Source organism: Xenopus laevis, chromosome 4L (assembly GCF_017654675.1).
Source record: "Xenopus laevis strain J_2021 chromosome 4L, Xenopus_laevis_v10.1, whole genome shotgun sequence".
In the NCBI taxonomy this organism is placed as follows: Eukaryota; Metazoa; Chordata; class Amphibia; order Anura; family Pipidae; genus Xenopus; species Xenopus laevis.
The window spans coordinates 150084062-150111544 of NC_054377.1; the positions used below are offsets into that span (position 1 = coordinate 150084062).

Below are 27483 nucleotides of genomic sequence, written 5' to 3' on the forward strand. Positions count from 1 at the left end.
AAAAAAAAAAAATGGGTATATAGAATATTAAAATAATACATTGGTGGCCAGGGGATTAAAAAAAAAAAAAAAAACACATTGGTGTTCAGAGGAATTGAACTCTGTGCTTCAGGACTTCAACTTCACCTCCTTTCATGACTTAGGGTCTGTTTTGCCGCTTCGGGACTTTGGCTTTTCCGCATTTTGGCTGTTCAGGACTTCGGAAGGAGGCGGCATAGCTTCGGCGCTGTCAAGGGGAGCCCGGCTCTTTCGAAAAGTTCAGCACTGCTGGGCCCCCCTTCAGCCTGGGACACTTGTACCCCCTGTGCCCCCCTGATGGCCCTGTGGTGACCCCCTGTGACAAGTCTGAAGTCCTGGATCATTGCTGCTATTGATTCATAATCAGCCCTTCCCCAGTGTTTCGCTAAAAATCTATTGCGCATGTGTCTGTCCAAATCTTCTCCTCTTGGATTCTCGTTCTGTCATTTCCTCTGCGCTTGCACTGTACCTTCTTACTAGGAATTTTACTTAAAGGGATACTGTCATGGGAAAACATGTTTTTTTCAAAACGCATCAGTTAATAGTGCTGCTCCAGCAGAATTCTGCACTGAAATCCATTTCTCAAAAGAGCAAACATTTTTTTTGTATTCAATTTTGAAATATGACATGGGGCTAGACATTTTGTCAGTTTCCCAGCTGTCCCCAGTCATGTGACTTGTGCCTGCACTTTAGGATGGAACTGCTTTCTGGCAGGCTGTTATTTCTCCTACTGAATCAGTCTCAATGGGACTTGGATTTTACTATTGAGTGCTGTTCTTAGATCTACCAGGCAGCTGTTATCTTATGTTAGGGAGCTGCTATCTTGTTACCTTCCCATTGTTCTGTTGTTAGGCTGCTGGGGGAGGGAGGGGGTGATATCACTCCAACTTGCAGTACAGCAGTAAAGAGTGACTGAAGTTTATCCGAGCACAAGTCACATGACTGGGGGCAGCTGGAAAACTGACAAAATGTCTAGCCCCATGTCAGATTTCATAATTGAATATAAAAAAATCTGTTTGTTCTTTTGAAAAATGGATTTCAGTGCGGAATTCTGCTGGAGCAGTGCTATTAACTGATGTTTTCCTATGACAGTATCCCTTTAACTCTGCATAGTGGCAAAATCCACTGCTCCATAAAGCAAAATCTAATTTTTATAAATAAATATTGAACATACTCCCAAGCTCAGAGCCAGGTCTGTACAGAATGGCTTTGCTGAGATGGGAAGGACTTGACTGCACAAAGCCCTGACATCAATAAAACTCAACCCCTGTGGGACATCACTAATGCTCTTGTGGCTGATTGGAAGCAACTCTCAGTAACAACTTCTTCAAGACCTTCACAGACACATTTACTTAAATCATTTAATAGCTTTCTGACAGATCACTTTAATTGTCAGTCTCTAGAGGCTCCTATTTCCTTAATCCTAAAACCAGAGAAAGACCTTCAAGGCCCAGGATCCTACCGACCAATCTCAAACCCTTTTATCTACTGATGCTAAAAAGGCCTTTTTTTGTTTTGTTTTTTTGTAATTCAGGTAGTTTATGGAGTATAAAAAAAAAGAAACAGTCAGAAAAACATACAGGTATAGGATCTCTTATCCGGAAACCCGATATCCAGAAAGCTCCGAATTACGGAATGGCTGTCTCCCATAGACTTCATTTTATCTAAATAATCAAAATTTTTAAAAATGATTATCTTTTTCTCTGTAATAATAAAACAGTAGCTTGTACTTGATCCCAACTAAGATATAATTAATCCTTATTGGAAGCAAAACCAGCCTATTGGCTTTATTTAATGTTTAAATGAATTTCTAGTAGACTTAAGGCATGAAGACCCAAATTACGGAAAGATCCGTTATCCGGAAAACCCCAGGTCCCGAGCATTCTGGATAACAGGTCCCAGAATGTATATTCATGGTCATTCCCTATTTCTTTATGGGAAAAAAATCTTAATAATGGAATAATAGACTAAGTAAATATAAAAGACTAGGTGAATAAAGAATAAGGAGGATTAATAGTTTGGAAAGTGGGCCCACAGGCTAAGGATTTCTGGTGGGCCCCTGGCATCCCAGTCCGACACTGCTGCTATGCATTGTTGTGGTTATGTAGATACTCTTAATATAAGTATAAAGAGTATGAACTGGGCCAGAATATGTGCAGATATATGTGCAGATGAATTCAATCTCTCTCTACACTACCCCCACACATGAATTGGATTAAACCACACTCTCTGCCTCGATTCCTATTCACAATGGAACAAGAAAAAGCTGCTTTCTCCCACCCTGTTTATTCTCACCCTTGAGAACCTCTACTCAACAAGACCAGAATCCTCAATCCTAGGCCTACATATAGGAACCCAACAACATAAAGTGGCTTCTTACGCCAATGACTTTATATTTTTTATATTATGGACCCCATGGCCACCCTTAACCACTTCAAACTCACAGAATTATCAGCTGTTCTCACCACAAAGACACCGAAAAGTATATACCCATATTTACCTGATATGATCTTGATAGACAAAGTCCATAGACGCATGCGTTTACAAGGCCATCCGCTTCCAACATAAAGAGAAATTTATATCTAAAGATCAACTTGTACTTCTCTCTTCATGTCACATTTGGTATACCAAAACCCAGAACAGATGCCAAGGTTCCGGTCACGGCTCATGCTTCCGCCTATAACAGTCACCTTTGGTTAAGGGAGAAGCCCTCCAATACTCGGATGCTGCCAGGCCTTAAATAAGAGAATCAAGGCAACAGTTCTGGGCAGACAAAGGAACTGTAACGTATGACAGGAGGGACGGGGTTAGAGCAAAGCTTAGTCGTAGAACAGGCCTGGGTCAAAACCAAAAACAGTGCAGTACAGAGTCAGAAGTAGAAGGATTGTTGGTGGTCTACAAAATTTGGGGGTTGTGGAAGCACTCAAGGCTAAATCAAGGTATGTTTAAGTATAAGGGAAGTGCTACTTACAATGCACTTCCCTGGGCCCCTGTCTCATAAGCAATTCAGTATAAATACAAGTGCATGTGTTTACAAAACAGGGGTTTTTAGTTACAAAGTTATGATCATAAAGTTGAAAAGCCACCATACCACGTCAAGGTAAACCCCATATGGCGGTCCCTAACTTATTTATCTCAGGTCATGGTATAAAAAGGCTTGGTTCTCTGTTTTGTAAACACATGCACTTGCATTTATACTGAATTGCTTATGAGACATAATGATCATAATTTTGTAACTAAAAACCCCTGATTTGTAAACACATGCACTTGCATTTATACTGAATTGCTTATGAGACAGGGGCCCAGGGAAGTGCATTGTAAGTAGCACTTCCCTTATACTTAAACATACCTTGATTTAGCCTTAAGAGTGCTTCCACAACCCCCAAATTGTGTATATTGTATTAGCCTTGAAGCTGTGGCTTAGCTTCCCGTGGTTTTTAATAGCACCCCATACCCACCCCCTTATACTAATGGTGGTCCTATGCTTTTAAATATGGGCATTGGTTTGGGCAATCTCTCTCTCTTAAAAGCCCTTATGGGCGGGGGAGGATTTAGCCTTCAGACTGAAATGTTCAACACACAGTGAATACAGGTAATGCTATTATGCAGAGAACCAAGCCTTTTTATACTATGACCTGAGATAAATAAGTTAGGGACCGCCATATGGGGTTTACCTTGACGTGGTATGGTGGCTTTTCAACTTTATGATCATAACTTTGTAACTAAAAACCCCTGATTTGTAAACACATGCACTTGCATTTATACTGAATTGCTTATGAGACATAATGATCATAATTTTGTAACTAAAAACCCCTGATTTGTAAACACATGCACTTGTATTTATACTGAATTGCTTATGAGACAGGGGCCCAGGGAAGTGCATTGTAAGTAGCACTTCCCTTATACTTAAACATACCTTGATTTAGCCTTAAGAGTGCTTCCACAACCCCCAAATTTTGTAGATTGTTGGTGGTCTGTACAATTAGATGAAGTTGTGTGTTCTACTTTCATATAAGTTGCTCTGTGTTAACAACTCCACTGTGCCAATAAATCAAAAACAAAAAAAAAGAAGGAGAACTCCAGCAGAATCTCTGCAAAAACTTTTATTCCAGGTTGTGGTTACACGACATGTTTCGGGTCAATACCCTTTATCAAATGTACAAAGCCCATTACCATGTACTCGTATTTATACCTAAAAATTACCTTTAACCCAATTAAGCCTAGGGCATTCTGGGTAAACAATTAAATTAGACCTCATTAGGCCCACAGTAGTTCTGCAAACACTTATGGTTGGCCACTGCATGAACCTGGCCCTCCTGGTGATGGGAAACTGCCCATTAGGCCTATTCCAGGTATGGACACCGGTAAACAAGTAACGTCATAATAATGAGCGAGTTAACATAGATAATTGACAGGATATGCGGAGGAGTAGTCAGGAATAGGCTGAGGTCAGCTCAGGCAGCAATACAGTGTTGGTCAAGGACAGGCAAAGGTCAAGGAACAGAGAAATGAACTAGAAGCAGACCCGGGAACTATCTACAATAGTCCTCCCCACCAGCAATATGTCTCAGCTTTAATCTACAATTCTACCTGCCCCAGTACTGCTGATGTCCGAAACACATTGTTTTTAAAGCTGTTCTAGCTCCTATTTATGGACCAATCTAAATGACTTTGTGGCAAACGACTGACATTCTCTGCTTTGTAACATAGACTTTCAATAATAAATATATTCAGAAATATGTTATGGAACAGGGAAGTAATGCATTTAATCTGAGACATATGTATAGTTGTATACGTTAGACAAAGCAATGGGTAAAGAAGTAAGATTATGTAACTGTAACCTCTATATGGGCTCAACTGTGACTTCCCAGAGTAGTACCAGTAAAATATGGCTTACACTGGACTCTCTTTTTAACCTGGAATAGATACCTCCATTTCTGCTGGATAGATCGGAGCTCAGAACTGCTCTATCTTAACATATCTGACACTCCTAGAGTGTAATATAACAGGAGCTCATCTACCACTATTAAATATCTCATTCCTGGGGTCCCTGTATCCCAGACTTAACCAAGGGCCTGACTAACCTTAGGGCCTGTCCTTTACTGGGGCCTATGTCCCAGGCTCCCAGCAACACTTCTGTTCTTCAGATGGAGGCCAATGAAGTGCAACAGAAAGTGGTCACCAACCCATGGGCCAATAACATATATATGTAAATATATTTACCTAGTAACTAAGTAATGAAACTGACTTTGTAGGGATTTAAACCTAACCACTAAATATTTAGAACTGGATTAAATTCTGCAGGAGCTCAGACTTGGAAAGTTCAAGTGCAGTATTTGTGAAAGATTTTTTTATCTACTAGGAACTTTAGTCCAATACCATCAGTCAGTCCAATAATCCCTTCCCTATTTAGTATATCTCAGTACAGGGGGGCCATTGTATAAAAGATTTAACACAACAGATTTTACTATATACATCATCTATTTAAAATGCGTATACATGCGGCTATATTCGATAATTTGTATCATATGATATAACACTTTAAGGCACCACCAGCAAATGAAAAGAACAAACTAATTCTCCAGTTTAGTGACGTTTATTAAGAACATTTGTACCGTTTTCTTAAAATGTAAATTTATCAATAAAAGATCTTGGCCAAATATTGACTTCTCTGTGACTTCACCATGAATGAGAAAACATTTCTGGATGATGTACAGCAGAGAATCCACAGTTCTGGTGAGAAAGGCTGAATTTCTATGCATTGAACAATATTTGGCATCTTTTTAAATGATAAATTCTCCATATGTAAATCCTCCTCTCCCTCCTCCATCATCCTCCTCAGTTTGTGCTGGTTGTTTTGGGTTATGAAAAGCAGAGCAGTGTCTTTGGAACCCTGAGTCTCTTCTGTGGGTTCCAGTTTCTTTCTGGTTCTCTGGCTTCACACTAATTTGCGAGGGGCCAAAATCTGCGGGAAGAACCAATAATCAGTGATGGGCTTAGAAAGTTATGGGAGAGACAAAAGCTGAGATACTACAATCTTATACTACACCTCATCCTTCCCTCTCTGGTATAATCCCATTTAATGGGTCCTAATTTGTATTGTGTAGGTTTCTGCAATATCACAGATCCAGGGCAGAATGTAAGAAATACAACTTACTATTATCAAAATGTCCCTTTACAGCTAGAACTTTATTGGAAGCATTAGAACCCATGTAATAAACCCACTAAACTACATGTAACTTACTCTCAGCTGCAGCTTCAGCAGAATCTCACTCGTTTTTCCTTTGGACTTCAGCGGGAACCAGTTCTCAATGGTCATATCGTTGGCATTCATCAGTCGAGAAAGCGGCACAGAGGCTCGTCCTAGAACCTTATTCTGCTCATTTCGTACCTGTGAAAATCACACTTGTAAGTGGCCCAGAAAGATCTACAGGAATGAAGAATCCAATAAGGAAGGACATTTATACTCACCTTTAGCTTCAGTTCTTCATTGAGTGGGTTCTTTATTAGGAATTGGATCCTCTTCTTCCACTCTGGCTCTCCGGTGGTATTTATTTTACCCTGGGAACAAAACAATGAATTCTAAATGAGAACTGGATCTTAAGAAATACACCTGTCAGCTCATTATTATTTATGTTGTAATTAGGGTTTTTGTGTATTTCCCAGTGACAGTCAGTTTTGTGATTGGCATTGGGATATATGTCACTGCTTTACTCTGTATATAATGCAGGAAGTGCTAATTCCTAATTAATGTCTTTCCCCACCCAGCACTATCAGTTCCTAATCTGAAGCAAAAATGATATTTTGTGGTTGGACTTTATGTCAGTACTTACCCCACTCCTCTTTACTGTGTCTCCGACAGTGACCTGCACCTTGGCCAAGGGGTTTAATTTGCTTTTCTTCGGCTGTTAGAAAAGAACAAATGTCATTAATAAAGTGTATAATACAGACAATTAGAAGTTTTACACCCATTATGTGCCCAAAGAGAGACATCACTTCAGACTCACCCGAATCACTGGCAGACCCTTGGCTTTTTGGATGACTGTATACAGTACAGCCGATGAAAGCTCCTCACTCTTGGGGGACTGTATTAGTTTGTTCTGCTTTATCACCTGGAAAACAAATTCAAAAATCAAAATTAGATCCACCAAAGGGTAAAATACCCCAACCTTTCCACAAGCAGAAAGAAAATAGGAACATAAATGTTACCTTATTCAGCTTGGCAGGGTCTGAAAGAAGTCGGAGACATTCCACCTTGATATGCAGCTCCCCGGACTTCACATTCTGCAACCGGATCCACTGCAGGGCGAGAGAGAAGCATAAGTTACATCAGATACAGGGGAAATCAATGAATGATTATTACAGCGCATGGGAGGGGGCTGGATACACTTACCTTATCAACGCATTTCTTCTTGAGCACTTGGGAAACTGCAATTTTACAGCTGGACATTGGGGAAGAAAAAAGGAAAATTAGCCATGTTATTGGGACAGATACATTTATGTTAATGCTGAATTGGGCGCATCATTTTATAGCAAAATGAATATATATTAGACTGAATACAGATTAATTATAACCATTCAAGCTACTGGGCTATTACTAATGGAGTCCAATGGAATGTGACTGTTTATAACAAATTATTTGATTTAGATCGAAAATTTTATATATTTAAGGCTGTACATCTCCCTATTGGAGGTCACATATGGAGCCCTGATATAAAGAGATTTACTCACCTGCCCATTGGATCATCTCTCGCCACATCTCTGTCCCAGAGCTGAAATTCAATCTCCTGCCCAGGTAGTTCAGAAAACAAGATCTGAGGATAAAACATACAATGAGGTTACATTATTGAACGAGACTTCCATTGCATGTGGTGCAGACCCTTAAATGATTCTAGTTTGCTCTTCACACTATCCTCTTCCTCCATGTTCCTGAATTTTATGAGGATATAAGTCATGGTATGAATGGAACTTTCCCTCTATATGTATTATTTAATAGGAGTTGCCATACTAATGTGACCGAAGTAATCTCCAATGGAAACAACTAGGGATTCACCAAATCCACTATTTTGGATTTGGCTAAACCCCCGAATCCTTTGTGAAAGATTCGGCCGAATCCAAACCCTAATTTGCATATATTACTTTCTTGTTTTGTGACAAAAAGTCATGCGATTTCCTTTCCTGTCCCTAATTTGCATATGCTAATTAGGATTTGGATTCAGTTTTCCGGTCAGAAAAAGGCCGAATCCTGGCCGAATCCCGAACCAAATCCTGGATTCAGTGCAACTCTTGAAACAACACCAATGTCTGTTTATAACCCAAATGGACTCTGTTCCTATTACAGTGCGGCTGCAATGCCTCAGCCAAGGCAAACACTACAGCGCCAGTTCTATGCATATCTATAAATCTGTATATAAAATAAACTGTGATCTTATAATGTACAATATATGGGAATTAATGTAAAGGGAAGACATTGAGTGACAGTAGAACTGAGCCTAAATCTGTGTTTGTGGGTAAATAAATCTCGGGGGGATTGGGTACCTCAAATGTCTGCTTCCACTCTGGGTTCAGGGTTTTGGATATGACCCTTGTTTTGAAAGTTTTGCCTCCTCCACGTACAACAACAAAAGGGTCGGACTTTTTCGTGTAGAAGTCTTTGGCGACAAGATTCCTTGCTTCTAGTACATGGATACGCACTGCGTTCTGCAAATAAAACAAAATATCAGAGAATATAAACCCAGTGGGAATAGTCACTTCTATGTACAGGGAAATAGACGGGGGACTCAGGCTCCCAGTCCTGAAAGAGAAATACTGGGCCTTACCTTGCGCTCTTTAAAGTGCAATTCAGTCACATCACATTTTGATGTGATTCGCTTGGTGATGTGTTTTGGGGAAACCAAGAAAGTTGCAATTTTCTCCACAATCTTTCTGTTTGTCAGCGAGCTGCAGGAGGCAGAGAGAGAAGGACATTAATAAGTGACAACATGGTACAATAAAGGGGAAATATAACAGGTGGGAAGGGAATAAAAGAGGGATAAAGGACAATGATATTGGTACTGAAGATGAAAGGGAAGTCCAACAGGAATGGCTGGGAAAGGACAGGGTAGAGAATCAGTAGTATATAAGTCAAGATGGTGCCACTTACTGCAGACCAGGAATATCCAGCAGGCGGGTGAGTCCTGTCCAGTCTAGCTGCAACGCCTGCCATAAAGAGAGATCCCAATTATTGCATGAGAAAACAGCATAATTCCAAAATATAATCCCTAAAAATGTGTGTATGTGTATATACTGTATATATTGATCAGTTAAATATATCTAAATATATACATACATACACAGATATAACTTCTTCTGCACGAAGCAGCTCCATATATTGTTCACTTACCGGTCGTTGAGGGAAATAGAAGGTCAGAGCTCCAATTAAGGGCTTGTTTCCCATCAGTGGGGCAAAAATGATTCGGAATGTTCCCTCAAGCTGTCAGAGGAAAAACAACATTGATTATCTGTTCCAGAGTAACGGGACACATAGGCACATATAAGGTTGGTAGCAGGGTCACTTACCTTTACGTTGTTCACTCTGGCTAGAGCTGCACGTTCAGAGAGTCCAACATCCAACTTCACTGGTGCATTGTATCTATAAATAAGCAGCAAATGGTCAGTGAGTGGGGAAGGAAGATTAAGGAGAGGGTTATACACAGGGTGGCAATGAGACAATATTTACTTGATTTGGAGATCCATGATAATCTGCTTCTTCTCTGGATCTGATTGGACTCTCATATGAGTCACCTGTGGAGCCTGAACAGTTACATGAGGTGTTAGAATGTGTTTAATAGGAAATCACTGAGCAAGATGAGTTGGAGAGAGAATTAAATACAGGCAGGGGTACTTACCTTCTTACCAAAATCAATGTCAAAGAAGCAGAAATTGCTCAAATATCTGGATTTGGAACGAAGTTTGGGCTGAATCTTCTGCTTTAGAAACTTCACCAAGTACTTGCTCAGATAAGGCCACATATGCTCCATAATCTGCCAGGGGGTGAGAAGAAAAGAAGTTGATCAGGTTGGTGTAAGGCAGGAATTCAGCCGACTCTCAAATGGCACCCAAAATATGTTCTGCACCAAACCCAAGTGTGTGATGTTAGGGTGAGCCCCCCAAATACCCAGACACACAAACTGCCCATGGGGGACCCTCTAGTGAATCAGAATGGAGTATATCACTTACCACACTCAGGCACTGGACTTTCTCAAATTCTTTATCTGCGACCTGCACATTCAGAGAGAGATGAATATTAGTGATCATGTCCCATTATTGCACTTAGAAATTCACATTTTTCCCTGAATAAAAACTTCTTTTTGTTTAACGTGAGGAATGAACTCAAGTGAGATGTCAGAATGCATATTCCTCAGTTTATTAGGATTTTTGCAGCTGCAGAAATAAATGCAATTGTGGGGGCACAGTTTTACATATGAGCCGCAATGATTAGACTGGAGATTGCTTTGGTTTGAATGAGATACAGGAATATAAAAGGGAGAGGCCTGAACAGAAATATAAGTGATAAACAGTAACAATACAATTGTAGCCAGTGACCCCCGTTGGAAACCTGGAAAAAGGCAGCAGAGGAAGGCAAATAATCTACTATTGAAAAAGAAGACCAATTGAAAAGTTGCTAGGAATGAAACTTTTCATAAAAAGATGAACTGTCTCTTTACTAAAGAATTCAGTACAACTGTCTCCTATATTGTTAATGGACATTATTAGTAATGGGGTGAGCCTTACTTTGTGTGGGGCCTTTGTCTGTTCCTTGGCTTTGTCCTGAGGCTTTATTTCTGATGGGTGGCTACTAGGCTTTCGGTGCCAGTACCAGCTCCACACCAGTATTCCTGCAACTACATATATAAATTGCACTTCTAAATATCCTGCAAAGAAGCCTAATAGCAGGACAATAATACATTTTAAATATGAAAATTTCATTGAAGATTGATCTTGATTAAACTTAATTAGTAAAAGAAAAAAAAAGAAAATAACAATAAAATACAAATTAAGCATAATGGTTTGAGGATTCAGAAATAGCTCCTTCCTCCTCGACCACTAAACATAAAATGACTACAGACCAGCTGTAACAGCTGCACTTGGTTTCATCCAAGTGATGACCTCACAATGACGTTGCCATGACTACAGACCAGCTGTAACAGCTGCACCTGGTTTCATCATTATGACCTCACAATGGTGTTTGCCAGGGGTTACAATAGGTCATGTAATTGTTGCCAATCATTCAAGTGATGACATCACAATGGTGTTGCCAGAGGTTACAATGGGTCATGTAATTGTTGGCAGTCATTCAAGTGATGACATCACAATGGTGTTGCCAGGGGTTACAATGGATCATGCAATTGTTGGCAATCATTCAAGTGATGACATCACAATGGTGTTGCCAGAGGTTACAATGAGTCATGTAATTATTGGCATTCAAGTGATGACATCACAACTATGTTGCCATGGGTTACAATGGGCGATGTAATTGTGGTTAAGCCATGCATGTAAAGTGATGACATCACAATTGATAATGTGATCATGGGTGGACCATGCAAATACATGTACAAATAGATTTGTATATCTTTATGAGTTGTTGAGGTCTTGTCTATTTCTGTTACTCTGTTTACAAGTGACATTTAAAGGAAATAGTGTTTATGGGAGATGCAGTATGGCAACTCCAATAAAATAAATATAATAAATACAACTCCCTATGTCTAACAAAACGGGACTGTGTTGTAAACTATTCAAAACAAGTATTTAGGGCATTGTTTTGGGCTCAATGGAAAACTGCATGTGCTGGAAACCTTTCCCTTTCCTTCACTGCAAAAGATGACTTTTTCCTATTTTACTCTTTTATCAGACGCCACCTAACTAGGGAAATAATACAGATAAGGACATTCCTTTTCTTTCCCAGTAAGGGTGAATATCTTGGCTGCTGTATGACCCTTACTCAAGCAAACTACAAGTGTTAATAAATGACAACTCCCAGAATTCCCTGTCAGAAGGACTGCATGATGATCTCACAGGTGTGCAATGCAAGAACATCTGATGACATCATAATGCAGCACATATTCATAATAAGAGTATTACATATTTCAGACCAGGTGTTACTCTGGGTTATCCTAAGGATCACTGGGGTCACGCAGCTCTTTTACTGCTGTACATGTAATCCCCAGTGCTCCGGCACATGCTCGTGCGCTCGCTCAATTAGGTGGTCGGCACTAGGACCCTACGCCCTTGGGTGCGTGAGAAGGAATTCTGGGCCTGATAAGAAGTTAAATTCCAATGCAGCAGCAGTGAAGAATATGTTTCAAATGATTGCCAAACTTGGTGTCTCTTTCACATCCCTGAAATGCCATTTCCCAGTCCAGTAGGTCCATTTGGACTTCCACATCTGTCTTCCATTTCATCATAAATTTGCATTTCCATGGGGGATTGCCAGAAAGCAACAGCTTGTATAACACACCCATCATCCCCTACTGGGGGAGTCTCCCAGGCAAACCCTTTCCCAGAAAGTGAGGGGAGGGAAAGGTATATTTAAAGGACCAGTAACAGTAATTTTTTTTTAAAAAAAACTTGTTTCTTTCTAACGAAAAAAACCCACCAACACAGTTTAAACTTTTAATTCGCAAAGCTTTTATTAAGAAATGACTTACCGATTCTCTGCATGCGCTCCTCTTCTGAAACGGTTTCAGAAGAGGAGCGCATGCAGAGAATTGGTAAGTAATGTATTAATTTCAAAAATGTGAATTTCGAAGTATTTTTTTGGGTACTTCGACCATCGAATGGGTCAAATTCGATCGAAATCGAATGATTCGAACGTTTCGAAGTAAAAATCGTTTGACTATTCGACCATTCCATAGTCGAAGTACTGTCTCTTTAAAAAATACTTTGACTACATTCTTCGCCACTTTAAACCTACCGAGCTGCAATGTTAGCCTATGGGGACCTTCCCCAGCACTTTCAAAGCTTTTTTTGATCGAATAAAAATCCTTCGATCGATCGCTTAAAATCATTCGAATCGTTCGTTTTGAACGATTTTATTTTGATCGTTCGATCGAAGCATTTGCACAAAATCCTTAAATATATAGGAAGGTCAGTGATCCCAATGTTAATAATAGGGAATAAAGATAAATAAATAGGAAGGTCAGTGATATGATCCCAATGTTATTAATAGGGAATAAAGATAAATATATAGGAAGGTCAGTGATATGATCCCAATGTTATTAATAGGGAATAAAGATAAATATATAGGAAGGCCAGTGATCCCAATGTTATTAATAGGGAATAAAGATACATTTATAGGAAGGTCAGTGATCCCAATGTTATTAATAAGGAATAAAGATAAATATATAGGAAGGTCAGTGATCCCAATGTTATTAATAGGGAATAAAGATAAATATATAGGAATTTCAGTGATATGATCCCAATGTTATTAATAGGGAATAAAGATAAATATATAGGAAGGTCAGTGATCCCAATGTTATTAATAGGGAATAAAGATAAATATATAGGAAGGTCAGTGATCCCAATGTTATTAATAGGGAATAAATATAAATATATAGGAAGGTCAGTGAACCCAATGTTATTAATAGGGAATAAAGATAAATATATAGGAAGGTCAGTGATCCCAATGTTATTAATAGGGAATAAAGATAAATATATAGGAAGGTCAGTGATCCCAATGTTATTAATAAGGAATAAAGATAAATATATAGGAAGGTCAGTGAACCCAATGTTATTAATAGGGAATAAAGATAAATATATAGGAAGGTCAGTGAACCCAATGTTATTAAATAGGGAATAAAGATAAATATATAGGAAGGTCAGTGATCCCAATGTTATTAATAGGGAATAAAGATAAATATATAGGAAGGTCAGTGATCCAATGTTATTAATAAGGAATAAAGATAAATATATAGGAAGGTCAGTGATATGATCCCAATGTTATTAATAAGGAATAAAGATAAATATATAGGAAGGTCAGTGAACCCAATGTTATTAATAAGGAATAAAGATAAATATATAGGAAGGTCAGTGATCCCAATGTTATTAATAGGGAATAAAGATAAATATATAGGAAGGTCAGTGATCCCAATGTTATTAATAGGGAATAAAGATAAATATATAGGAAGGTCAGTGATCCCAATGTTATTAATAGGGAATAAAGATAAATATATAGGAAGGTCAGTGATCCCAATGTTATTAATAGGGAATAAATATAAATATATAGGAAGGTCAGTGAACCCAATGTTATTAATAGGGAATAAAGATAAATATATAGGAAGGTCAGTGATCCCAATGTTATTAATAGGGAATAAATATATAGGAAGGTCAGTGATCCCAATGTTATTAATAGGGAATAAATATATAGGAAGGTCAGTGATCCCAATGTTATTAATAGAGAATAAAGATAAATATATAGGAAGGTCAGTGATCCCAATGTTATTAATAGGGAATAAAGATAAATATATAGGAAGGTCAGTGATCCCAATGTTATTAATAAGGAATAAAGATAAATATATAGGAAGGTCAGTGATCCCAATGTTATTAATAAGGAATAAAGATAAATATATAGGAAGGTCAGTGATATGATCCCAATGTTATTAATAGGGAATAAAGATAAATATATAGGAAGGTCAGTGATCCCAATGTTATTAATAGGGAATAAAGATAAATATATAGGAAGGTCAGTGATCCCAATGTTATTAATAAGGAATAAAGATAAATATATAGGAAGGTCAGTGATCCCAAATGTTATTAATAAGGAATAAAGATAAATATATAGGAAGGTCAGTGATATGATCCCAATGTTATTAATAGGGAATAAAGATAAATATATAGGAAGGTCAGTGATCCCAATGTTATTAATAGGGAATAAAGATAAATATATAGGAAGGTCAGTGATCCCAATGTTATTAATAAGGAATAAAGATAAATATATAGGAAGGTCAGTGATCCCAATGTTATTAATAAGGAATAAAGATAAATATATAGGAAGGTCAGTGATATGATCCCAATGTTATTAATAGGGAATAAAGATAAATATATAGGAAGGCCAGTGATCCCAATGTTATTAATAGGGAATAAAGATACATTTATAGGAAGGTCAGTGATCCCAATGTTATTAATAGGGAATAAAGATAAATTTATAGGAAGGTCAGTGATCCCAATGTTATTAATAGGGAATAAAGATAAATATATAGGAAGGTCAGTGATCCCAATGTTATTAATAGGGAATAAAGATAAATATATAGGAAGGTCAGTGATCCCAATGTTATTAATAGGGAATAAAGATAAATTTATAGGAAGGTCAGTGATCCCAATGTTATTAATAGGGAATAAAGATAAATATAAAGGAAGGTCAGTTATCCCAATGTTATTAATAGGGAATAAAGATAAATATATAGGAAGGTCAGTGATCCCAATGTTATTAATAGGGAATAAAGATAAATATATAGGAATTTCAGTGATATGATCCCAATGTTATTAATAGGGAATAAAGATAAATATATAGGAAGGTCAGTGATCCCAGTGTTATTAATAGGGAATAAAGATAAAATATATAGGAAGGTCAGTGAACCCCAATGTTATTAATAAGGAATAAAGATAAATATATAGGAAGGTCAGTGATCCCAATGTTATTAATAGGGAATAAAGATAATATATAGGAAGGTCAGTGATCCCAATGTTATTAATAGGGAATAAAGATAAATATATAGGAAGGTCAGTGATCCCAATGTTATTAATAGGGAATAAAGATAAATATATAGGAAGGTCAGTGAACCCAATGTTATTAATAGGGAATAAAGATAAATATATAGGAAGGTCAGTGATCCCAATGTTATTAATAGGGAATAAAGATAAATATATAGGAAGGTCAGTGATCCCAATGTTATTAATAGGGAATAAAGATAAATATATAGGAAGGTCAGTGAACCCAATGTTATTAATAGGGAATAAAGATAAATATATAGGAAGGTCAGTGAACCCAATGGTTATTAATAAGGAATAAAGATAAATATATAGGAAGGTCAGTGGAACCCAATGTTATTAATAGGGAATAAAGATAAATATATAGGAAGGTCAGTGAACCCAATGTTATTAATAGGGAATAAAGATAAATATATAGGAAGGTCAGTGATGATCCAATGTTATTAATAGGGAATAAAGATAAATATATAGGAAGGTCAGTGATCCCAATGTTATTAATAGGGAATAAAGATAAATATATAGGAAGGTCAGTGATCCCAATGTTATTAATAGGGAATAAAGATAAATATATAGGAAGGTCAGTGATCCCAATGTTATTAATAGGGAATAAAGATAAATATATAGGAAGGTCAGTGATCCCAATGTTATTAATAGGGAATAAAGATAAATATATAGGAAGGTCAGTGATCCCAATGTTATTAATAGGGAATAAAGATAAATATATAGGAAGGTCAGTGATCCCAATGTTATTAATAGGAATAAAGATAAATATATAGGAAGGTCAGTGATCCCAATGTTATTAATAGGGAATAAAGATAAATATATAGGAAGGTCAGTGATCCCAATGTTATTAATAGGGAATAAAGATAAATATATAGGAAGGTCAGTGATCCCAATGTTATTAATAGGGAATAAAGATAAATATATAGGAAGGTCAGTGATCCCAATGTTATTAATAGGGAATAAAGATAAATATATAGGAAGGTCAGTGATCCCAATGTTATTAATAGGGAATAAAGATAAATATATAGGAAGGTCAGTGATCCCAATGTTATTAATAGGGAATAAAGATAAATATATAGGAAGGTCAGTGATCCCAATGTTATTAATAGGGAATAAAGATAAATATATAGGAAGGTCAGTGATCCCAATGTTATTAATAGGGAATAAAGATAAATATATAGGAAGGTCAGTGATCCCAATGTTATTAATAGGGAATAAAGATAAATATATAGGAAGGTCAGTGATCCCAATGTTATTAATAGGGAATAAAGATAAATATATAGGAAGGTCAGTGATCCCAATGTTATTAATAGGGAATAAAGATAAATATATAGGAAGGTCAGTGATCCCAATGTTATTAATAGGGAATAAAGATAAATATATAGGAAGGTCAGTGATCCCAATGTTATTAATAGGGAATAAAGATAAATATATAGGAAGGTCAGTGATCCCAATGTTATTAATAGGGAATAAAGATAAATATATAGGAAGGTCAGTGTGATCCCAATGTTATTAATAGGGAATAAAGATAAATATATAGGAAGGTCAGTGATCCCAATGTTATTAATAGGGAATAAAGATAAATATATAGGAAGGTCAGTGATCCCAATGTTATTAATAGGGAATAAAGATAAATATATAGGAAGGTCAGTGATCCCAATGTTATTAATAGGGAATAAAGATAAATATATAGGAAGGTCAGTGATCCCAATGTTATTAATAGGGAATAAAGATAAATATATAGGAAGGTCAGTGATCCCAATGTTATTAATAGGGAATAAAGATAAATATATAGGAAGGTCAGTGATCCCAATGTTATTAATAGGGAATAAAGATAAATATATAGGAAGGTCAGTGATCCCAATGTTATTAATAGGGAATAAAGATAAATATATAGGAAGGTCAGTGATATGATCCCAATGTTATTAATAGGGAATAAAGATAAATATATAGGAAGGTCAGTGATCCCAATGTTATTAATAGGGAATAAAGATAAATATATAGGAAGGTCAGTGATCCCAATGTTATTAATAGGGAATAAAGATAAATATATAGGAAGGTCAGTGATCCCAATGTTATTAATAGGGAATAAAGATAAATATATAGGAAGGTCAGTGATCCCAATGTTATTAATAGGGAATAAAGATAAATATATAGGAAGGTCAGTGATCCCAATGTTATTAATAGGGAATAAAGATAAATATATAGGAAGGTCAGTGATCCCAATGTTATTAATAGGGAATAAAGATAAATATATAGGAAGGTCAGTGATCCCAATGTTATTAATAGGGAATAAAGATAAATATATAGGAAGGTCAGTGATCCCAATGTTATTAATAGGGAATAAAGATAAATATATAGGAAGGTCAGTGATCCCAATGTTATTAATAGGGAATAAAGATAAATATATAGGAAGGTCAGTGATCCCAATGTTATTAATAGGGAATAAAGATAAATATATAGGAAGGTCAGTGATCCCAATGTTATTAATAGGGAATAAAGATAAATATATAGGAAGGTCAGTGATATGATCCCAATGTTATTAATAGGGAATAAAGATAAATATATAGGAAGGTCAGTGATCCCAATGTTATTAATAGGAATAAAGATAAATATATAGGAAGGTCAGTGTGATCCCAATGTTATTAATAGGGAATAAAGATAAATATATAGGAAGGTCAGTGATCCCAATGTTATTAATAGGAATAAAGATAAATATATAGGAAGGTCAGTGATCCCAATGTTATTAATAGGAATAAAGATAAATATATAGGAAGGTCAGTGATCCCAATGTTATTAATAGGAATAAAGATAAATATATAGGAAGGTCAGTGATCCCAATGTTATTAATAGGGAATAAAGATAAATATATAGGAAGGTCAGTGATCCCAATGTTATTAATAGGGAATAAAGATAAATATATAGGAAGGTCAGTGATCCCAATGTTATTAATAGGGAATAAAGATAAATATATAGGAAGGTCAGTGATCCCAATGTTATTAATAGGGAATAAAGATAAATATATAGGAAGGTCAGTGATCCCAATGTTATTAATAGGGAATAAAGATAAATATATAGGAAGGTCAGTGATCCCAATGTTATTAATAGGGAATAAAGATAAATATATAGGAAGGTCAGTGATCCCAATGTTATTAATAGGGAATAAAGATAAATATATAGGAAGGTCAGTGATCCCAATGTTATTAATAGGGAATAAAGATAAATATATAGGAAGGTCAGTGATCCCAATGTTATTAATAGGGAATAAAGATAAATATATAGGAAGGTCAGTGATCCCAATGTTATTAATAGGGAATAAAGATAAATATATAGGAAGGTCAGTGATCCCAATGTTATTAATAGGGAATAAAGATAAATATATAGGAAGGTCAGTGATCCCAATGTTATTAATAAGGAATAAAGATAAATATATAGGAAGGTCAGTGATCCCAATGTTATTAATAAGGAATAAAGATAAATATATAGGAAGGTCAGTGATCCCAATGTTATTAATAAGGAATAAAGATAAATATATAGGAAGGTCAGTGATCCCAATGTTATTAATAGGGAATAAAGATAAATATATAGGAAGGTCAGATATGATCCCAATGTTATTAATAGGGAATAAAGATAAATATATAGGAAGGTCAGTGATCCCAATGTTATTAATAGGGAATAAAGATAAATATATAGGAAGGTCAGTGATCCCAATGTTATTAATAGGGAATAAAGATAAATATATAGGAAGGTCAGTGATATGATCCCAATGTTATTAATAGGGAATAAAGATAAATATATAGGAAGGTCAGTGATCCCAATGTTATTAATAGGGAATAAAGATAAATATATAGGAAGGTCAGTGATCCCAATGTTATTAATAGGGAATAAAGATAAATATATAGGAAGGTCAGTGATCCCAATGTTATTAATAGGGAATAAAGATAAATATATAGGAAGGTCAGTGATCCCAATGTTATTAATAGGGAATAAAGATAAATATATAGGAAGGTCAGTGATCCCAATGTTATTAATAGGGAATAAAGATAAATATATAGGAAGGTCAGTGATCCCAATGTTATTAATAGGGAATAAAGATAAATATATAGGAAGGTCAGTGATGATCCCAATGTTATTAATAGGGAATAAAGATAAATATATAGGAAGGTCAGTGATCCCAATGTTATTAATAGGGAATAAAGATAAATATATAGGAAGGTCAGTGATCCCAATGTTATTAATAGGGAATAAAGATAAATATATAGGAAGGTCAGTGATCCCAATGTTATTAATAGGGAATAAAGATAAATATATAGGAAGGTCAGTGATCCCAATGTTATTAATAGGGAATAAAGATAAATATATAGGAAGGTCAGTGATCCCAATGTTATTAATAGGGAATAAAGATAAATATATAGGAAGGTCAGTGATCCCAATGTTATTAATAGGGAATAAAGATAAATATATAGGAAGGTCAGTGATCCCAATGTTATTAATAGGGAATAAAGATAAATATATAGGAAGGTCAGTGATATGATCCCAATGTTATTAATAGGGAATAAAGATAAATATATAGGAAGGTCAGTGATCCCAATGTTATTAATAGGGAATAAAGATAAATATATAGGAAGGTCAGTGATCCCAATGTTATTAATAGGGAATAAAGATAAATATATAGGAAGGTCAGTGATCCCAATGTTATTAATAGGGAATAAAGATAAATATATAGGAAGGTCAGTGATCCCAATGTTATTAATAGGGAATAAAGATAAATATATAGGAAGGTCAGTGATCCCAATGTTATTAATAAGGAATAAAGATAGGAAGGTCAGTGATATGATCCCAATGTTATTAATAGGGAATAAAGATAAATATATAGGAAGGTCAGTGATCCCAATGTTATTAATAGGAATAAAGATAAATATATAGGAAGGTCAGTGATCCCAATGTTATTAATAGGGAATAAAGATAAATATATAGGAAGGTCAGTGATCCCAATGTTATTAATAGGGAATAAAGATAAATATATAGGAAGGTCAGTGATCCCAATGTTATTAATAGGGAATAAAGATAAATATATAGGAAGGTCAGTGATCCCAATGTTATTAATAGGGAATAAAGATAAATATATAGGAAGGTCAGTGATCCCAATGTTATTAATAGGGAATAAAGATAAATATATAGGAAGGTCAGTGATCCCAATGTTATTAATAGGGAATAAAGATAAATATATAGGAAGGTCAGTGATCCCAATGTTATTAATAGGGAATAAAGATAAATATATAGGAAGGTCAGTGATCCCAATGTTATTAATAGGGAATAAAGATAAATATATAGGAAGGTCAGTGATATGATCCCAATGTTATTAATAGGGAATAAAGATAAATATATAGGAAGGTCAGTGATCCCAATGTTATTAATAGGGAATAAAGATAAATATATAGGAAGGTCAGTGATCCCAATGTTATTAATAGGGAATAAAGATAAATATATAGGAAGGTCAGTGATCCCAATGTTATTAATAGGGAATAAAGATAAATATATAGGAAGGTCAGTGATCCCAATGTTATTAATAGGGAATAAAGATAAATATATAGGAAGGTCAGTGATCCCAATGTTATTAATAGGGAATAAAGATAAATATATAGGAAGGTCAGTGATCCCAATGTTATTAATAGGGAATAAAGATAAATATATAGGAAGGTCAGTGATCCCAATGTTATTAATAGGGAATAAAGATAAATATATAGGAAGGTCAGTGATCCCAATGTTATTAATAGGGAATAAAGATAAATATATAGGAAGGTCAGTGATCCCAATGTTATTAATAGGGAATAAAGATAAATATATAGGAAGGTCAGTGATCCCAATGTTATTAATAGGGAATAAAGATAAATATATAGGAAGGTCAGTGATCCCAATGTTATTAATAGGGAATAAAGATAAATATATAGGAAGGTCAGTGATCCCAATGTTATTAATAGGGAATAAAGATAAATATATAGGAAGGTCAGTGATCCCAATGTTATTAATAGGGAATAAAGATAAATATATAGGAAGGTCAGTGATCCCAATGTTATTAATAAGGAATAAAGATAAATATATAGGAAGGTCAGTGATCCCAATGTTATTAATAGGGAATAAAGATAAATATATAGGAAGGTCAGTGATATGATCCCAATGTTATTAATAGGGAATAAAGATAAATATATAGGAAGGTCAGTGATCCCAATGTTATTAATAGGGAATAAAGATAAATATATAGGAAGGTCAGTGATCCCAATGTTATTAATAGGGAATAAAGATAAATATATAGGAAGGTCAGTGATATGATCCCAATGTTATTAATAGGGAATAAAGATAAATATATAGGAAGGTCAGTGATCCCAATGTTATTAATAGGGAATAAAGATAAATATATAGGAAGGTCAGTGTGATCCCAATGTTATTAATAGGGAATAAAGATAAATATATAGGAAGGTCAGTGATCCCAATGTTATTAATAGGGAATAAAGATAAATATATAGGAAGGTCAGTGATCCCAATGTTATTAATAGGGAATAAAGATAAATATATAGGAAGGTCAGTGATATGATCCCAATGTTATTAATAGGGAATAAAGATAAATATATAGGAAGGTCAGTGATCCCAATGTTATTAATAGGGAATAAAGATAAATATATAGGAAGGTCAGTGATCCCAATGTTATTAATAGGGAATAAAGATAAATATATAGGAAGGTCAGTGATCCCAATGTTATTAATAGGGAATAAAGATAAATATATAGGAAGGTCAGTGATCCCAATGTTATTAATAGGGAATAAAGATAAATATATAGGAAGGTCAGTGATCCCAATGTTATTAATAGGGAATAAAGATAAATATATAGGAAGGTCAGTGATCCCAATGTTATTAATAGGGAATAAAGATAAATATATAGGAAGGTCAGTGATCCCAATGTTATTAATAGGGAATAAAGATAAATATATAGGAAGGTCAGTGATCCCAATGTTATTAATAGGGAATAAAGATAAATATATAGGAAGGTCAGTGATATGATCCCAATGTTATTAATAGGGAATAAAGATAAATATATAGGAAGGTCAGTGTGATCCCAATGTTATTAATAGGGAATAAAGATAAATATATAGGAAGGTCAGTGATCCCAATGTTATTAATAGGGAATAAAGATAAATATATAGGAAGGTCAGTGATCCCAATGTTATTAATAGGGAATAAAGATAAATATATAGGAAGGTCAGTGATCCCAATGTTATTAATAGGGAATAAAGATAAATATATAGGAAGGTCAGTGATCCCAATGTTATTAATAGGGAATAAAGATAAATATATAGGAAGGTCAGTGATCCCAATGTTATTAATAAGGAATAAAGATAAATATATAGGAAGGTCAGTGTGATCCCAATGTTATTAATAGGGAATAAAGATAAATATATAGGAAGGTCAGTGATATGATCCCAATGTTATTAATAGGAATAAAGATAAATATATAGGAAGGTCAGTGATCCCAATGTTATTAATAGGGAATAAAGATAAATATATAGGAAGGTCAGTGATCCCAATGTTATTAATAGGGAATAAAGATAAATATATAGGAAGGTCAGTGATATGATCCCAATGTTATTAATAGGGAATAAAGATAAATATATAGGAAGGTCAGTGATCCCAATGTTATTAATAGGGAATAAAGATAAATATATAGGAAGGTCAGTGATCCCAATGTTATTAATAGGGAATAAAGATAAATATATAGGAAGGTCAGTGATCCCAATGTTATTAATAGGGAATAAAGATAAATATATAGGAAGGTCAGTGATCCCAATGTTATTAATAGGGAATAAAGATAAATATATAGGAAGGTCAGTGATCCCAATGTTATTAATAGGGAATAAAGATAAATATATAGGAAGGTCAGTGATCCCAATGTTATTAATAGGGAATAAAGATAAATATATAGGAAGGTCAGTGATCCCAATGTTATTAATAGGGAATAAAGATAAATATATAGGAAGGTCAGTGATCCCAATGTTATTAATAGGGAATAAAGATAAATATATAGGAAGGTCAGTGATCCCAATGTTATTAATAGGGAATAAAGATAAATATATAGGAAGGTCAGTGATCCCAATGTTATTAATAGGGAATAAAGATAAATATATAGGAAGGTCAGTGATCCCAATGTTATTAATAGGGAATAAAGATAAATATATAGGAAGGTCAGTGATCCCAATGTTATTAATAGGGAATAAAGATAAATATATAGGAAGGTCAGTGATCCCAATGTTATTAATAGGGAATAAAGATAAATATATAGGAAGGTCAGTGATCCCAATGTTATTAATAGGGAATAAAGATAAATATATAGGAAGGTCAGTGATCCCAATGTTATTAATAGGGAATAAAGATAAATATATAGGAAGGTCAGTGATCCCAATGTTATTAATAGGGAATAAAGATAAATATATAGGAAGGTCAGTGATCCCAATGTTATTAATAGGGAATAAAGATAAATATATAGGAAGGTCAGTGATCCCAATGTTATTAATAAGGAATAAAGATAAATATATAGGAAGGTCAGTGTGATCCCAATGTTATTAATAGGGAATAAAGATAAATATATAGGAAGGTCAGTGATCCCAATGTTATTAATAGGGAATAAAGATAAATATATAGGAAGGTCAGTGATCCCAATGTTATTAATAGGGAATAAAGATAAATATATAGGAAGGTCAGTGATCCCAATGTTATTAATAAGGAATAAAGATAAATATATAGGAAGGTCAGTGATCCCAATGTTATTAATAGGGAATAAAGATAAATATATAGGAAGGTCAGTGATCCCAATGTTATTAATAAGGAATAAAGATAGGAAGGTCAGTGATATGATCCCAATGTTATTAATAGGGAATAAAGATAAATATATAGGAAGGTCAGTGATCCCAATGTTATTAATAGGAATAAAGATAAATATATAGGAAGGTCAGTGATCCCAATGTTATTAATAGGGAATAAAGATAAATATATAGGAAGGTCAGTGATCCCAATGTTATTAATAGGGAATAAAGATAAATATATAGGAAGGTCAGTGATCCCAATGTTATTAATAGGGAATAAAGATAAATATATAGGAAGGTCAGTGATCCCAATGTTATTAATAGGGAATAAAGATAAATATATAGGAAGGTCAGTGATCCCAATGTTATTAATAGGGAATAAAGATAAATATATAGGAAGGTCAGTGATCCCAATGTTATTAATAGGGAATAAAGATAAATATATAGGAAGGTCAGTGATCCCAATGTTATTAATAGGGAATAAAGATAAATATATAGGAAGGTCAGTGATCCCAATGTTATTAATAGGGAATAAAGATAAATATATAGGAAGGTCAGTGATATGATCCCAATGTTATTAATAGGGAATAAAGATAAATATATAGGAAGGTCAGTGATCCCAATGTTATTAATAGGGAATAAAGATAAATATATAGGAAGGTCAGTGATCCCAATGTTATTAATAGGGAATAAAGATAAATATATAGGAAGGTCAGTGATCCCAATGTTATTAATAGGGAATAAAGATAAATATATAGGAAGGTCAGTGATCCCAATGTTATTAATAGGGAATAAAGATAAATATATAGGAAGGTCAGTGATCCCAATGTTATTAATAGGGAATAAAGATAAATATATAGGAAGGTCAGTGATCCCAATGTTATTAATAGGGAATAAAGATAAATATATAGGAAGGTCAGTGATATGATCCCAATGTTATTAATAGGGAATAAAGATAAATATATAGGAAGGTCAGTGATCCCAATGTTATTAATAGGGAATAAAGATAAATATATAGGAAGGTCAGTGATCCCAATGTTATTAATAGGGAATAAAGATAAATATATAGGAAGGTCAGTGATATGATCCCAATGTTATTAATAGGGAATAAAGATAAATATATAGGAAGGTCAGTGATCCCAATGTTATTAATAGGGAATAAAGATAAATATATAGGAAGGTCAGTGATCCCAATGTTATTAATAGGGAATAAAGATAAATATATAGGAAGGTCAGTGATATGATCCCAATGTTATTAATAGGGAATAAAGATAAATATATAGGAAGGTCAGTGATCCCAATGTTATTAATAGGGAATAAAGATAAATATATAGGAAGGTCAGTGATCCCAATGTTATTAATAAGGAATAAAGATAAATATATAGGAAGGTCAGTGATATGATCCCAATGTTATTAATAGGGAATAAAGATAAATATATAGGAAGGTCAGTGATCCCAATGTTATTAATAAGGAATAAAGATAAATATATAGGAAGGTCAGTGATCCCAATGTTATTAATAGGGAATAAAGATAAATATATAGGAAGGTCAGTGATATGATCCCAATGTTATTAATAGGGAATAAAGATAAATATATAGGAAGGTCAGTGATCCCAATGTTATTAATAGGGAATAAAGATAAATATATAGGAAGGTCAGTGATCCCAATGTTATTAATAGGGAATAAAGATAAATATATAGGAAGGTCAGTGTGATCCCAATGTTATTAATAGGGAATAAAGATAAATATATAGGAAGGTCAGTGATCCCAATGTTATTAATAAGGAATAAAGATAAATATATAGGAAGGTCAGTGATATGATCCCAATGTTATTAATAGGGAATAAAGATAAATATATAGGAAGGTCAGTGATCCCAATGTTATTAATAGGAATAAAGATAAATATATAGGAAGGTCAGTGATCCCAATGTTATTAATAGGGAATAAAGATAAATATATAGGAAGGTCAGTGATATGATCCCAATGTTATTAATAGGGAATAAAGATAAATATATAGGAAGGTCAGTGATATGATCCCAATGTTATTAATAGGGAATAAAGATAAATATATAGGAAGGTCAGTGATCCCAATGTTATTAATAGGGAATAAAGATAAATATATAGGAAGGTCAGTGATCCCAATGTTATTAATAGGGAATAAAGATAAATATATAGGAAGGTCAGTGATCCCAATGTTATTAATAGGGAATAAAGATAAATATATAGGAAGGTCAGTGATCCCAATGTTATTAATAAGGAATAAAGATAAATATATAGGAAGGTCAGTGATATGATCCCAATGTTATTAATAGGGAATAAAGATAAATATATAGGAAGGTCAGTGATATGATTCCAATGTTATTAATAGGGAATAAAGATAAATATATAGGAAGGTCAGTGATCCCAATGTTATTAATAAGGAATAAAGATAAATATATAGGAAGGTCAGTGATCCCAATGTTATTAATAAGGAATAAAGATAAATATATAGGAAGGTCAGTGATATGATCCCAATGTTATTAATAGGGAATAAAGATAAATATATAGGAAGGTCAGTGATCCCAATGTTATTAATAAGGAATAAAGATAAATATATAGGAAGGTCAGTGATCCCAATGTTATTAATAAGGAATAAAGATAAATATATAGGAAGGTCAGTGTGATCCCAATGTTATTAATAGGGAATAAAGATAAATATATAGGAAGGTCAGTGATATGATTCCAATGTTATTAATAGGGAATAAAGATAAATATATAGGAAGGTCAGTGATCCCAATGTTATTAATAGGGAATAAAGATAAATATATAGGAAGGTCAGTGATCCCAATGTTATTAATAAGGAATAAAGATAAATATATAGGAAGG

At 34.3% G+C, this 27483-nt stretch overlaps 1 protein-coding gene across 1 annotated transcript; it reads right to left on the bottom strand.

Annotated features, from left to right (window-relative positions):
• Positions 1–4113: 4113 nt before the first annotated feature.
• LOC121403136 (extended synaptotagmin-1-like) lies at positions 4114–12580 on the bottom strand. Its single transcript, XM_041590947.1, has 17 exons — positions 10792–12580; positions 10237–10278; positions 9906–10040; positions 9737–9810; positions 9577–9649; positions 9401–9490; positions 9161–9216; positions 8838–8958; positions 8557–8718; positions 7750–7832; positions 7412–7460; positions 7228–7317; positions 7026–7130; positions 6852–6923; positions 6490–6579; positions 6263–6409; positions 4114–5983 (listed from the first exon to the last, which is right to left on the bottom strand). The coding sequence occupies exons 1-17, from the start codon at positions 11059–11061 to the stop codon at positions 5957–5959; spliced, it is 1686 nt and encodes a 561-aa protein (XP_041446881.1). The 5' UTR covers positions 11062–12580; the 3' UTR covers positions 4114–5956.
• Positions 12581–27483: the final 14903 nt, after the last annotated feature.